Genomic DNA, 14175 nt, shown 5'->3' on the forward strand with positions numbered 1-14175 from the left:
ACGCTATTTTCTGGGCTCAAAGTTTAGACATTTATTATTACTACATACAATGGACATATTTGATATTTACAATAAATTTGGATGAGACTTCATCAAATAGTAGATATTAACTAAGTCTACTGTATTAATGCCATATTTTATTAAAAGCCTAGCTATATATTTTTAATTCCGTTCTATGAATAAATAAAAACTTAATCCCTGTATTGAATACTACTTGATACCAATGATAAATAGTGATACTTGAATAGAATCAAAGTAATATGAACTGAAAATCTCTATAGTAGGGCTAGATTTGTTCAATTACTATTTTTTTCGATGGGATCACGTAAAAAAATACAAAATGGAACAAAGATCCTTGAAGATGCCAATTTTTTAAATATGTAGATCTTTTTAAATTATACATTGAATATTTTTCTATAATATAAGTTATGATATTCCTTTTGATGAATAAATTATAAGGGTCTAAAGAAGAGTGTCATAATTCCGGCTAAAAATGGAAATATATCGAGTTTAGAAAAAGATACAGAATCAATAAAAACAATGTTATAGTCATAAAAATACTTTTACACTATTTTTATTGATCCTACTTTTAATTTGATGATTGAATTCTGAAATAACTGGGATTATAGTAATTCAGGACTACTATTGTTTAGAGTCATTTTTTACCCTTAAAACAGACAACTGAGCCAAAAACTGAAATTAATTTTGGATTTTGAGCTCAAAGATAAATTCAATTTTTTGTAAAAAATTTTCTCCTCTAATTGTTCGTTTGTGTAATCATAGAGTATATTTGGCTCTGTACCTTACTGTAAAGAATTTTATTCATTCATGAATAAGTTATGGGTGTTTAATTCTTCCATTGACATTAATTATGATAGTGCAGTGATTTTGTGTATTAGTTTTTGCGTGCATTGAATATATCATTTATAAATATTTGTGCGGAGGCATGGAGAAAATAAAACTGAACGCTCCAACCCGTTATTAGCTAATAAGGCCCCTCCTTTTTGCAAAAAGCAGCACTAGCAAAATGCACAATTGAGTAATGGCGACTTACTCTTTGAATTAGTCATCATAATATAATTTAAAAAACACAATAATAGTTTTTTTTTAAATTGTATATTTCGGGATTTAACACAATAAATGTAACTACGTACAATATTTTAACTTAAGAACTAAAGACGTTTTTTAAATTGGAAATAATAATTTGTGGAAAAATAAAGGTAATGTTGTCAAATATTGATGTTGATTGGATGATATGGGTTAAAATAATACATAAACTATTTTAATGCTTGTTAGTAATAAGGGATTTAAATGATTGACATAGTAATGTAAAGTACATGCATGATTAAGATTGGAAATAATTATGTTTAATATTATATTATTACTTTATTATATTAGTATGTATTTACAAAAGCATGGCCTTCTTGATGTCATTGGCTTTATCCAAGGATTGAAGAACCTCGACCAATTTCAAAGAAAAGGCGAATGCCGTTCCAGGCCCACGACTTGTGATGAGAGGTCCATCGACGACCACATCCTCTTCTACATACTGATAGCCAGCTTTGACGAAATCATCCTTAAAGCAGGGATATGATGTAATTTTCCTATCCTTTGCAAGGCCATTGGAGGAGATGACGGTCGGAGCGGCGCAGATGGCTGCCACAATTCCATTCTGCAATGTAAATAAATAATGAGACAATTAATTAGGAATTCATTCAACTACTGGGATTTGATGTATTTTTTTATTATTACCTGCAGCTGTTTCTCCAGAAGCTCCTTCACGGTGGCAGAAGCCGCAAGGTTCTGAGCACCTTTGAGCCCACCAGGCATGATGACAGCGTCGAAGGACTCTGAGATACAATCCTTGAGTGCCTTGTCTGGGAGGAATTTCATATCCCGGGAGCAATTGATGGGCTGGACGCTGTCAGGCAGACCAGCCATTACCGTGGTGATGTCTCCTCGTCGGAGGACATCCACGATAATGGAGGTCTCGATTTCTTCTGCACCTTCAGCAAGAAGAACAAGAGCACGCTTGGACCCCATAGCGGTGGAGAGAGAGAGCTGTACTTGTTATTTGATAAAATAATTTATTTATTCTATGTATGTTAGTTTTTAATTCCTCTGTTCGAGGAGCAGCGCTCAAAGTCCCCCTCCCATATATAAAAACAAGGCAAGCCTTGACAAAGCAGCTCAGCTTAATGGACTAACAATTAATCAATCACATGAAATATTATTATATCCTTATGTTTAAGATATAATTATATATCTAATTAATCACGTACTATTTACGATTTGTATTAATTTATCCATATATTTAAAATGTTGTATGAGTTTAAATTATGACTTCAGTAGACTCCACTCGAGCGCTAATTCTACAGGAGATGTAGAGTAAGCCATTATTTTTTACACGGAGGACGTGAAGAAAAAATATTATAATAAGATCAATAAAAATATGGAAGGGTGTATTTGATGTAATGAAATAATTGATTACTTTTAAAGCAAAATATGCTCATTTTGTCTCTTTATAATTATGAACTACAATTAATTTCAAAAATATCATATTATACAGTCAAGTTTAGGAACTATTTTGTTGCCATGCTCGACTAGACATTCCCCTATAAAACATGGCTTACAATTTCTTCCTAGTTTTATGCACAAAAAAACTTTGAAAGAATAGAAAGTCATCTAAGGAATTTAGTTCAAATATCCAAACATTATTTTAAATCACCATCGTCATATTTCAAAGAATTGTTCTTCCATTTTTATGAGTGAAGAAATTCGTCATAATTAAACTTTGAAATGTATGATCATTGATAAGTGATTACTTAACATCGGGATAAACGATCTACTTTTTAAACCACCCAACCTTTCTATTATGACCATTACTTTTTTATTCAATAAGTTGCATTATTTTATAAAATATAAAAAGTGATTATTCTTCCTAGATGTGAAATATGCCTTCGACTGGTGTGGTTCCTTGTTGCCACATTGGTAAATCATCTGGTGGAAAGCTTAAGACTAATGACATACGAACTTTTTCGCAGAAATCTTCAACATCAAATATGAAAATTCTTAATAAATAGAAATCATGTGAAGGTTTCGTGATAGTATTTTTTAATTTATTAGGCTAATGTTGTGAACTTATAATATTCTAGCTTGAGAAGCTCAAATAAATATAAACAATCTATTACTTTGAAAATTGTGTATATCCGATAAAGCGGAAGAGAGAGAAGATGCCGTACGCGAATCAACCCTCGATTAATATAACAGAGCTAACGGAGGATTTGGTAAAATTCACGTTGGAAGATACGGATCTAAGTGTAGCAAACGCTATTCGTCGAGTCATGATTGCCGAAACACCCATCATGGCCATTGATTGGGTGCAGTTAGAGTCCAATTCAACGGTCCTTAGCGATGAATTCATTGCTCATCGACTTGGAATGATACCTTTAACAAGTGATGATGCTGTGGATTCCATGCAGTACTCTCGTGACTGTACATGTACGGACTTTTGTCGTGAATGTGCCGTTGAGTTTACTCTGGATGTTAAATGTCATGAAGAAACGACACGAAATGTCACTTCAGCAGATTTGAAATCCTCCGATCCCAAAGTTATACCTGTCACATCCAGGAATCAGGTAATGCGTCCTTTTCACGGTTATTCATTAATGTTTCTACATCTTTTTTCAGGAGGAGGACGGACACGAATACGGAAATGAAAACGATGATATCCTCATCGTAAAGCTTCGTAAAGGACAAGAGCTCAAAGTAAGAGCGTATGCCAAAAAAGGCTTTGCTAAGGAACATGCGAAATGGAACCCAACTGCGGGAGTCTCCTTTGAATACGATCCGGATAATGCTCTACGACACACACTCTACCCTAAGCCGGAGGAATGGCCCAAATCAGAGTATACTGAATTGGAAGAGGATCAAACGCAAGCACCATATGACTACAAGGCCAAGCCAAACAAATTCTTTTTCATTACCGAAGCAGCTGGATCTCTCAAACCCGAGAATATCGTTCTTATGGGCGTCGCCGTCCTTAAAAAGAAATTAAGTGATCTTCAAACCCAACTCAGCCAGGAACTTCAAAACGATGCACTAACTATTAATTACAATAATTAATTATCTCATTTTATAGACTATAATTTTTTATATTATTATTATATACTCAAAATATACAATTGAACGATTTTTGTATTTATATATTATATTTATTCTCTTAAAAAGCCAAACTCCTTCCTTTTGGATCCAAGTTGTTCCTCTTCCTTGAGTTTATCATATAGAGCTTTGTTCATATTGATTCCGACATCCTTTGCAGTAGATAGAGCGTCTTCCAGTGTATCCGGATGGAAAGAACCTGATCCGATTTTTCTGATAGAAGATATTTTTCCAATCGGAGTCACTGCAACAACCACGGCAGCAGAGGAACATGCCTCCTCATTCGGGGAAGCATCCACAATACAAAAATGTCCAATGCGATTTAGAGTTACTAGAACGGGTGCATTTGACACATCACATCGAAATCCATCATCTGGATCGTCTGAAAGCTCAATTTCGGGTACGCCACCGTCCATCTCTAAAATGCGTACTGTGGGGACTTTAGTTGCGAAAAGAGCGGATTTAACTGCAGCAGATGAGACATCAAAGAGATTTCCACCACCTACCTCAAGGATGAGTACATCCACGCATAGGACCCAAGAGTAACGGGTCTTCAATACTTGTAAAATGGATGTGTCAAACACGCGTAGGTCTGAATAGGCTGTAGCGAGTGTGGAGGATATCTCTGTAGCAAGATCCTCTCCTCCTCGTCCTCGAAAAAAATTCACAAAGAATTAATGATTTAAAATATTTGTTATTAATTATTCAAAATGGATAATAATTAGACTTAGAATTTTTGAGAGATTTTATTTTGCCAAAATAGCTAAAATTTTGAAAATTAGCACACCTAAATATCAAAATTGAGCATTTTTTAATTGAAGAAAAATACAGTTTTATAAAGGTAATTTAATGCGAGTAGTGTTGTTTTATATTTATTCATAAATTTGGGTATATTTCATGAACAAATGAATATTTTAGAAAGATTTTCTTCTATTAAATTAAAGTATTTTTCATTTGTTGCAAGTTTATAAGGGGATTATTCTACAGTCATTTTTTCCGCCAGATTTTTACTTCTTCAAATCGGTTTTTTAGGAATCATATCCGATCATGTTATCATACCCCTGATTGCAACATATACATAGTTTTACCGACAATGAAAGAGCCTAATGAAGGAGGGATTTTGTAAGTGAATTTTCCCTCGAAAAATATCATCAAAGAATCATCAAAAGCTAAACTAAACAGGACAAAATTACAATTTTTCTCAAAAGGTCAATGTGAACATTTTTTTGAGCGATCGCTCACAGATCCAAAGTCTAATAATAAGCCAAATCTAATACCTTCAAATTCTGGGGATGCATTTGCAGAACAATCTACATAGAATGCGAGTCCACCAGGTTGATCCTTAGTCAAGTCTGCTTTCACACCCACGAGTACATCCGTATTTGCCAATCTGATTCGAGCAGAACCATTGGCATGCGTTATTATGTCCGTTTCTAATATTATAGGACGAACATCTTTACGATGTCGTCCATCCACTCGAACATTTTCCTTAATTCCTTCCAGAATAAAAGTCTTTTCCGCGTCTCCCATTACGACACTCGCCATCTTTGAGCTGAGAGATTGATGGATCAAAAGTTAATCTAACACCAAGAGGAATAAAAAGAATTATCAAAATTTAAGTAGTCGAATAATTTGTGAATTTTGTCAACACTGTAAAATTAGAGCACACTTTTGGAGGACCAACTACGTCACAACTGTATATTTTGTGATCACCGACCTATATATAATAACTTGTGGTACATTAATTATAAGGATATCTTTCATTTTTAAATTCTGTATATTTTTGCTATCTAATTATTTATTGAAAAATATACATATAAGAAATAGATTTTGATTCGAGGAAAATTTGATATCTATGTACCACATTATGTTATTTATCCATAGATACGTAAACACACAGTTCCAATTGGTATGAACCGATAATTAATTTATTAGCATTAGTTATAGATGTCAATTGTCAAACAATAAATACAAAATTAAATGATGTCAAGTTCGCTAGGTAGCTTCACTAGAATTATTTATTCAAATTGAAACTGGTTGGCATACTTAAAAAAACACTTTTTGTAGCGGTTGTAACTTTTATTACCAAAATACCCCACCTACCATTGACGTCATCAAAACAAAACTCTAGAAAACAAAATATCCCACGTTGAATTGAAAAGGACTTAAATTGTTCTTGATATCTGGAATCTTTGTGGTGATGGTGATTGCGGATAATTCTACGACTCTGCGGAGTCGACTCGTTGAAGACAATGCCTATATTTCTAATGTGTTATCCTTGATCCATATTCCGAAACATAAGCTGGCAGAAAGCGACGATGAGGAGGGTAATTAAATAACGAATTAGTCCAAGCTGAGTTAATGCTTTAATCTTATTATATAAATTAAATATTATTGCAGTTGGAGACGTTCCCTATGAGATCAAAAAGAATTTAAATAATCAAGTGAATCGCGTCACGGATATAAATGAGCTTCGCCAACGTCTCAAGGATAAATTGGAAAGTCTGAAAAGTGGTGAGTATTGTCTACACAGGGGAACACTCATTTTGTACAATTGAACTCAAGGCCATAAAAGGAACAATCCTAAATTAAAAGTAGGATAAATGAAACTGTTTTTACTGATTCTGCATCTTGTTCTGAACCCGATATAATTCCATTTTTAGGCTGAAAAATGATGAAAAACAAGACCTTTTTTAGACCCTGATATGTTATTCATAATACATAGTCTCCAAGGAATCGTGTTCCATTTTGTAATTTTTAAGTGATCCCATTTTGAAATAGTAAAATTATCTACTCATCGTTAATGGATTGCTTTGTTGTTTCGATCCTGGTGTCTCCTCCCCTTATGAGGTCTGGTAGTTCTCATATGGATGATCAAGTTAGAAGTATCTTCCTTCGATTGCCTCGATCTTCTTTTTACGAGGCATGACGTCATGAAATTCGCCTCGAAATTGGAAAAAATATTATGGTAATATTGACTATTTGCTTTTACACTCCCCATGAGAAATGGGATCACTTAAAAAAATACAAAATGGAACAAAAAAGTAATACATTGAATATTTTTCTATAATATAAACTGTGATATTCCTCATTTTTCAGTCTACGAATAGAAATATATCGAGTTCAGAGCAAGATACAGAATCAATAAAAACACTATTAATCCTACTTTTAATTTGATTATTGTTTTAAGAGTAAAGATGATTCTGAACGATAATAGTCCATAATTACTACAATCCCAGTTATTTCAGAATTTAGATGACTAAGAGAAAAACTGAGATCAGTTTTGGGTTCTGCACTCAAACATAAATTCGATTATTGTTTTCAATTCATTTGTACAAAATTCCCCCCTCCCCCAATTGTTCCCCTTTGCTATTTATCATTTGATCTTAACCAGTGTGATTGAATATTAATTAATTCATAGGAGCTCCTGATACCAGAAAGGCCAAGTTAAGTAAAAAAGAAAAGAAGAAAAAGGCACTTGAAGAGCGCAAGGCTAAAGCCAAACTTGCTCGCATGAAAGAACTCTCTGCTCAGAAGGATGCCACCTCCTCAGATCCTTCTTCTGAACCTCCCAGCAAGAAGCTAAAGAAATCCTCTAAACCCGTCTACAATTCCGATGGAAAAGTCGTCTTCTCCAAATTTGACTTCTCTGAGCTCAACGGAAATAAAATCCAGAATGGCCCCACTAAAAAGACCCTCGATCCCAAAGCCGCACTCAAAAAGATTCAATCTCAAAAGGAAAAGCTTCAAAGTCTCAAAGAGAAAGGTAAAGGGGAGAGAGTGAAGGAGATCGAAGAGGAAAACGTTTGGAAGGCTGCTATAAATAAGTTAGAGGGTGTCAAAGTGAAGGATGATGAAGCTCTTCTCAAAAAGACTGTTAAAAAAATAGATGCTAAGAAAAAGTCTACTGTAAGGAAATGGGATAAACGGGTGGATGATGAAGAGAAGCGGAAGGATGCGCATCAAAAGAAACGAACGGAGAACATTCAAAAGAGGAAAAAAGAAAAGAAGGACAAGAAAATTAAAAAGGCCGTTAAAAGGGGAAGAGCTGTACCCGGCTTTACGTAGTGGGGTTATAACCCTTCCTCTCCCCCTCTCCAATTACCATCCTACTTCCCATGAGCATATGCATACGAAAATTAATCTCTATTTATTTTTATATTGTTATACATTCTTACAAAAATTTATGAATAGTAAATTAATAGAGACCTCCATTCCGTGTTGTACGTTCTTTTTTAAGAAAATGTGATCTTGAAAAATTATTAAAGTCTTATTCTACTATTTACCGAGTGGTCCATTATAATCTGAACACTTTGAATTTTAAACTTCACCAAGATATAATTTATTAATTAACTATAGAATTTCAACAAAATTAGTACTATAAATAGATGTGTCTGAGCTCTCTTAATCATTAATGTCCTTAGTCGCAATCATGGCTTCGAGGCTACAAAAGGCCTGGGACCCGCTGCAGGTAGAGTCCGTCTGTCATGGCGTCCCAATGCTGGGTTATCACTCTTGAAAGTCTATTGTGAAACCCTTATATCTCTAATAATGCCCTCATAGACTTAGGGGATTGGTCTGGGTTGTCTTCTTTAACTCCTCCGGATCTAGTATGGCTTTTTTGATACAACCTTTCTTCCTCTCCTATCTATCAAGTTCAAGTGCCATTTTCTTGACTTGTATGTAAGCTAGAGCTCTAGTTTGTTTTGATTCGTAACTACTTGTTTATGCTTTAATATATATAAATATGAATTAATTTCAATGACTGAAGCTTAATTAGTTATTGAATTAGTAAGTGTTCAAATTTCAATGGACCACCTTGTACTTGCGCAAGTTTGAAAGCGGGGATAGGAGTCAAGTAATAATATAATATCCAATAATTGTATCCAGCCTAACGCATACTTAAATATTCTTACAAAACGAATTCTTTTTACGAATATTACTTCGATTAAATTATGCTTATAAATGGATAAATTTTCTATAATTATCTACTTTAAATATAATATATGTATTTTAATAACATAGAAGTGTTTCCTAGTTAAAAATCCAATAAACAATGAAATAATTTATAAAAATTTATGATTATTTTTTTTATTTGAATCAAATTTATCTCAATTTTGGTACAAAAAAAAATATTCATTAAAAACTTAATACGGTTCTTTGTGAACCTGTAGTGCAATAATATATTTAATACAAACAGATATTATACTCTCAATTGACAATTTAAGAGGGGAAAAAATCAACGAGTTATTTTATAAAAAATAATATTTTTCCTTTTATAATTAGAATAAAAAGTTTTTTTATTAAATATCAATCAACACAAAGCTATGAGGGCTGAACAAAAACTCCATTTAAGGCCATTGCAATGCATGCAAAAGCAACATAGGGACTGAGTCTCTCTCCAACCCGAGCAAACTTCCAGAAAGATCCCAAGATTCCAGTCTTCCTACGATCCAAAAGGGATGGCCAAAATCCTCTTACATATGAGCAAGTGCAGATGAGGAGAAGGACGACCGTTAATAAGGCCTGAAAGTTGAAAAGAACCCACATTTTTGATGAAATGGAGACCTTTTTCCTGTATTTAATTTTTAATTTTATGTCATCATAGAATAAATCTTCCTGATGTATGAAGTCATTATGATTACGTCATTTCTACAAAGATCTGACGGCCCATTCCGGTCTTATTTTATAATTTTCCCTTTATCAGAGGTTTGATATAATTTTGATAAATTAGTATCACTACATTAATATAAGCACAAACTAAATAAGATATACCGTAGTAGTTATTGTACTTAGTTCTTCGTAGGAGAGTACTATTGAGAGAAATACCGATGTAAAGAATGTTTAATATTGGGCTATAATAGTTTGTGTAGTATGGTTCCCCTGTCCAGATTTTTCTTTTGCTCATGTATTTTTCGTTACTACTTTACTACCAATACAAAGTGACAACATTCTTTCCAAATTTTCAATTTGTAATATTTCTTCCCAGTTGACGAATTTAGAATTCCTTTGATTAAATCCCCTCCTACTTTGTTAATGGCGACCAAATGATGAGTACAAACTCTGCTAGTAAAGTCGGAGAGATTTTCACCAAGGCTGGAGATGCCTTTAACAAATTAGGAGATATGATAAGTCTCCTTCATCCCTCGGCTGCAGAGATCCCTCTTATTACCTCCATTCAAGCTCCGGGCTCTCACAATAAAATCAATCTTTCCTCTCCTCCTCAATCCACCGATCAATCCATGAATTCCTTCCTTCACAACAACAGCACTGAAAGTGAAGAACCCACTCAGTCCACTGCTCCACTTGCCTTCTAATGATTACTCTCACTCATCTCTTTACCGCAATTTATTATTCATTACTATGATCCTTGTTAATAACCGTCAAAAAGGCAATCTATTACTCAAGAGTATCAAAAACTGGCAGTTTAAGGACAACATTGCTCCAGACTATGTTGTTGGGGCATCTGCATGCATCACTTTTTTTAAGTATTCGCTATCATACTTTGCATCCAGACTATATCCACGAAAGGCTCAAAACTTTAGGCAATTTCATTTCTTCCCTCTCTGAATATCAATGATTTTTTTTTTTTTAAATGATTTTTTATTAAATGTAAAAGAAAAAAAAATCAATATTCAGAGTTGCTCCATTCAAACCTCAATTTTTTTCAGGCACAACCTATAGTCATCGAATAATCCTGGTGCTCGTTGATTTAAAAGAACCTCACCATGCCCTGAAGGAACTTATGAGAATATCCATTCTTTCTTCTCTAACTCTCTTACTAGCATGGAGCAATGAAGAGGCTGCCAAAATAATTGAAAATTATAAGGCTCTCGAAAATAAACCCCCCTGATCTAATCACTACAGATAATTCCGATCCCAACAAAGCCTTTCGACTCATTGATGCTCTTACATCTATCAAATCCATAAATAAAACAGATGCATCTGTTCTTCTCTCTCACTTTGAAAGCCTTGCAAATATTTACAAGGCTACCCCAGAGGAAATAGCGCTCATTCCCGGACTTGGGCCTCAAAAGGCTCAAAGGCTATTTAAAGTTCTTCATCAGGATTTTAAACGCAGCTCAGAATGACTCAAAGCGATTCTTTCCTCTCTGAAAAAGTGAGGTCCCTCATTTATTTGGATACATCACCATCCGCATCTCACTCATCCAATTATCAAATCTCCAAGCCCGTACCCATTATTTCTAAAGCTCATGAAAACTTTTGTTTGGAGGATATTTATCAATTTTGTCGAAACTCTCATATTTACTTACAAGAAAGTCCATCTGGTATTGAATTAAATGGTTTTCTATGGCTTTTATACCCAAAAGAATGGTATGATCTTATACACATTCATCCTTTTAAACAGATAGACATTCGAGAGCTTTTACTTTGGATGACTATGGACATTGAGCGATCTCTTGGAAACATTTTATTCTCTATGAAAATAAAAATACCCAACCTTCTCAAGGATATCTTACAGGATGCTCGCCTGAGAGAATTTATCGGAGACGTGAACGCTGAAATTCTAACTTCATTAATGGGCTCGCCGGATACATTAAATATTCGCAACATTCTTTGGCATGGATTTGTATCATTTGATGAATTGCACCATGCATATGTGTCTGCTACTATACTTGTCGTTCAATCCATTGGTCATGAAATACTGAAGAAGAATTTAAATTTACTTCAAAGACCTTTCAGCTTAAATTTGGATAGATGTCTTAAGTTTCCTCTTAGGCTCTTTGAACATTTTGAATTAGATACAAGTGATGAAGACTGTATTTTGATAGTTAATCGAATTTTGTACCTTTATAGCTTAAAAAAGTATGATCTAGCTCTACTAAACTTGTTGCCTTATTTAGAGTCGATCCTGAGAAGACATTTTACCAGAGTGAATAATTGTCCGGAGAGACTACTTACGGCAGAGTCGGATCAATTTTATACTACTTTTGAAGAGATATTTTCTTCGGAGATTTCGCATTCTGGCGACACTGCTGAATTAAATAGAATGCGAGATTACTTAGGAGATCCTCTGTTGGAGTTCTATTATGATATTTTAATTCTACCGGATGGTCCAAGACTCAGAGATCGACTTTCTCATGGGGAGTTTCAAATATTTTCAAAATCCGATTCCGAAGCTTATAGAATATCATTGATTCTTTTGCTTAAATCAATATTTGAACCACACGTCTTTCACACGTACCGATCTATTTTTCATCCATTTGCACTCCTCTTTCAAAAAGTATCTGAGGCAACTGGTGAAATACTAAGGAAGGGAAGAGTTAACGTAGAGCATTCGTTACCTGAGTATATAATTAACTATTCCTGTTTATTTCGACCCAAGCATGAGTATGAACTTGTTAGACTCCTAAATCAAATTGCAGACGCTCTCAAATCTTCAGCTATTTTGATGAACGAGAATGTGTCACTTACCACTTTGAAAATGGAGAATAAAACTCTTCGATCTCGTCAAAGATCTACTGCGCAAAATATGTTCTCGTTGATAGATAGTCTTAAAATATCACAAATGAAGACATTGTCCTATATATTGCTTGTATTTGGTAACAGGAACCTTCCTGATATTAATTTAAAGAACATTAAATCAATTTTGAGTATTCATTTAAACATTAAAACATGGGTAAAAGTGAGTGAAAATAAATGGGATCGCGTGGAGTCTGCACTAAGAGAATTGGAAGAGCTTATGTCTAGCGTTTAAGGATTATTTTTCTTGTATGAGAATTATTTTCAACAATTTTCGATATGAATGCCTGCAAAAAGTAATATTTTTTGTCTTATTTATAGGTTAGAATCTTAATGGACCAATAAATAGCAACATAGTTTTTATTACATATGTCTTATTCTCGTGTTCATTCACTATAAGTTCTTTTCTTTTTATAAGGGCTATCATTTTGTGCACGTATTTTTTTTTTTTCTTGTGATCATATCTTGAGGTAAAATAACGAACTTTGCAAATTTAAAAAGATCAATATCAATATAAAAATTACACAACTTCGCATGGATGAATTATGCTCTGGGATTGAAAAGTGATGGAAAAGTAATGCTTAAGTCTAGGGGTTCACAATTAAAACTAGAAAGAGCACAAGCCTCCACCTAAGGTCATTTTCCTTAATTGGTTTTTGTGCTATATAAAACATCTTCTTTAAACTTACATACTGGGTCAACCGTTATTATTTACTCATCCCTATCAGGCAAGTTTTGAGAGGTTAAGTCATTTTTTTTACTATGTTCGATAGCGGGAAAAAAAATTAAAAGAAGACGATTGCAGGATTCCTTTCTTCAACAATTCGTTGATTTCGTAAGATTCGTTGAGTAATGTTGTAGAAGACATAATTATCTTTCGATTGCTAAGAAAAACATTGGCCTAGTCGACGCCATGAGCACATTCCGCGCGGGAGTGTCCGAGAAGGCCATCTATGAGTAGACTGGGGCCTCGAGAAAGACGATTTACAATACCCCCATGCGGTTGAAGGTAGAAGAGGACCTCGAACACTCTTTAGGAGCAGGCAGGCAACCTTCCGTGTACGTCAACTGCCTGAAGTCTGCCTTCAAGAAAAAAACAAAATTCATCAATTGCTGATATGACCATTTTAACGTTTTGTGCTACCTTGACCTCTCAAAATTTAATGGCCTCTTTTCCATAGTCCTGGGTAACAGCAGAAAATCGAACAGAGGCTAAAACAAAACTTCAGTGCAACTTCGTTGACGGAGATAAATATTAAAGGTCCTGGGATTCAATTCGGAACCTCCGCTAGGTTAAAAAAGTATTGTCGGATAAAAAGTAACTGATGTGTGATGTTTTAAGACATACTTGATTAATTTCGAAATATTAACCATCTCCCACCTAAGCCAAGAGAACACAGCTTAGGTGTGAGGGGGTTATTATTTTAAAATTAATAAATTTAAGAATGAAGTATTTACTTATTATTGATTTTTTAGAAAATATATATTTTGGAGTATATTTTTTTATTCGTCAATGTACATCATTGTTCC

General features: G+C 34.1%; 5 protein-coding genes across 7 annotated transcripts; 3 read left to right on the plus strand and 2 right to left on the minus strand.

Annotated features, from left to right (window-relative positions):
* Nucleotides 1-1345: 1345 nt before the first annotated feature.
* Nucleotides 1346-2152, minus strand: LOC121123494 (glutathione-independent glyoxalase DJR-1.1). The gene is made up of 2 exons (XM_040718618.2): nt 1753-2152; nt 1346-1672 (listed from the first exon to the last, which is right to left on the minus strand). Exons 1-2 carry the CDS (start codon nt 2041-2043, stop codon nt 1406-1408), a joined length of 558 nt encoding a protein of 185 aa, XP_040574552.1. The 5' UTR covers nt 2044-2152; the 3' UTR covers nt 1346-1405.
* A 31-nt stretch (nt 2153-2183) lies between these two features.
* Nucleotides 2184-4193, plus strand: Polr2C (RNA polymerase III subunit RpII33). Of its 2 annotated transcripts, XM_071890367.1 has the most exons (3): nt 2946-3096; nt 3156-3638; nt 3691-4193. In XM_071890367.1, exons 2-3 carry the CDS (start codon nt 3234-3236, stop codon nt 4123-4125), a joined length of 840 nt encoding a protein of 279 aa, XP_071746468.1. In that variant the 5' UTR covers nt 2946-3096; nt 3156-3233; the 3' UTR covers nt 4126-4193. The 2 variants fall into 2 exon arrangements, with proteins under 2 accessions (XP_040574550.1, XP_071746468.1); XM_040718616.2 differs by having other exon boundaries at nt 2184-3638.
* On the minus strand, nt 4134-6160 carry LOC121123491 (exosome complex component RRP42). 2 transcript variants are annotated; one of them, XM_040718614.2, is made up of 3 exons: nt 6023-6160; nt 5439-5741; nt 4134-4813 (listed from the first exon to the last, which is right to left on the minus strand). In XM_040718614.2, the coding sequence occupies exons 2-3, from the start codon at nt 5704-5706 to the stop codon at nt 4215-4217; spliced, it is 867 nt and encodes a 288-aa protein (XP_040574548.1). In that variant the 5' UTR covers nt 5707-5741; nt 6023-6160; the 3' UTR covers nt 4134-4214. The 2 variants fall into 2 exon arrangements, with proteins under 2 accessions (XP_040574548.1, XP_040574549.1); XM_040718615.2 differs by having other exon boundaries at nt 6134-6157.
* A 116-nt stretch (nt 6161-6276) lies between these two features.
* Nucleotides 6277-8375, plus strand: LOC121123490 (uncharacterized). Its single transcript, XM_040718613.2, has 3 exons — nt 6277-6488; nt 6562-6675; nt 7583-8375. The coding sequence occupies exons 1-3, from the start codon at nt 6362-6364 to the stop codon at nt 8227-8229; spliced, it is 888 nt and encodes a 295-aa protein (XP_040574547.1). The 5' UTR covers nt 6277-6361; the 3' UTR covers nt 8230-8375.
* A 1564-nt stretch (nt 8376-9939) lies between these two features.
* On the plus strand, nt 9940-13011 carry LOC121123493 (endoplasmic reticulum membrane-associated RNA degradation protein-like). Its single transcript, XM_040718617.2, has 2 exons — nt 9940-10706; nt 10833-13011. Exon 2 carries the CDS (start codon nt 11249-11251, stop codon nt 12878-12880), a length of 1632 nt encoding a protein of 543 aa, XP_040574551.2. The 5' UTR covers nt 9940-10706; nt 10833-11248; the 3' UTR covers nt 12881-13011.
* Nucleotides 13012-14175: the final 1164 nt, after the last annotated feature.

Source organism: Lepeophtheirus salmonis, chromosome 8 (assembly GCF_016086655.4).
Source record: "Lepeophtheirus salmonis chromosome 8, UVic_Lsal_1.4, whole genome shotgun sequence".
Classification (NCBI taxonomy): domain Eukaryota; kingdom Metazoa; phylum Arthropoda; class Copepoda; order Siphonostomatoida; family Caligidae; genus Lepeophtheirus; species Lepeophtheirus salmonis.

Excerpts from the sequence above, each read along its gene's own strand:
- LOC121123494 (XM_040718618.2), bottom strand. The coding sequence starts at position 2,043 with ATGGGGTCCAAGCGTGCTCTTGTTCTTCTTGCTGAAGGTGCAGAAGAA. Across the intron at positions 1,673-1,752 it reads TTCTGGAGAAACAGCTGCAG|AATGGAATTGTGGCAGCCAT; the intron begins GTAATAATAAAA and ends TTTACATTGCAG.
- Polr2C (XM_040718616.2), top strand. The coding sequence starts at position 3,234 with ATGCCGTACGCGAATCAACCCTCGATTAATATAACAGAGCTAACGGAG. Across the intron at positions 3,639-3,690 it reads CTGTCACATCCAGGAATCAG|GAGGAGGACGGACACGAATA; the intron begins GTAATGCGTCCT and ends ATCTTTTTTCAG.
- LOC121123491 (XM_040718614.2), bottom strand. The coding sequence starts at position 5,706 with ATGGCGAGTGTCGTAATGGGAGACGCGGAAAAGACTTTTATTCTGGAA. Across the intron at positions 4,814-5,438 it reads TGCATCCCCAGAATTTGAAG|GACGAGGAGGAGAGGATCTT; the intron begins GTATTAGATTTG and ends ATTTTTTTCGAG.
- LOC121123490 (XM_040718613.2), top strand. The coding sequence starts at position 6,362 with ATGGTGATTGCGGATAATTCTACGACTCTGCGGAGTCGACTCGTTGAA. Across the intron at positions 6,489-6,561 it reads AGAAAGCGACGATGAGGAGG|TTGGAGACGTTCCCTATGAG; the intron begins GTAATTAAATAA and ends ATATTATTGCAG. Across the intron at positions 6,676-7,582 it reads ATTGGAAAGTCTGAAAAGTG|GAGCTCCTGATACCAGAAAG; the intron begins GTGAGTATTGTC and ends ATTAATTCATAG.
- LOC121123493 (XM_040718617.2), top strand. The coding sequence starts at position 11,249 with ATGACTCAAAGCGATTCTTTCCTCTCTGAAAAAGTGAGGTCCCTCATT.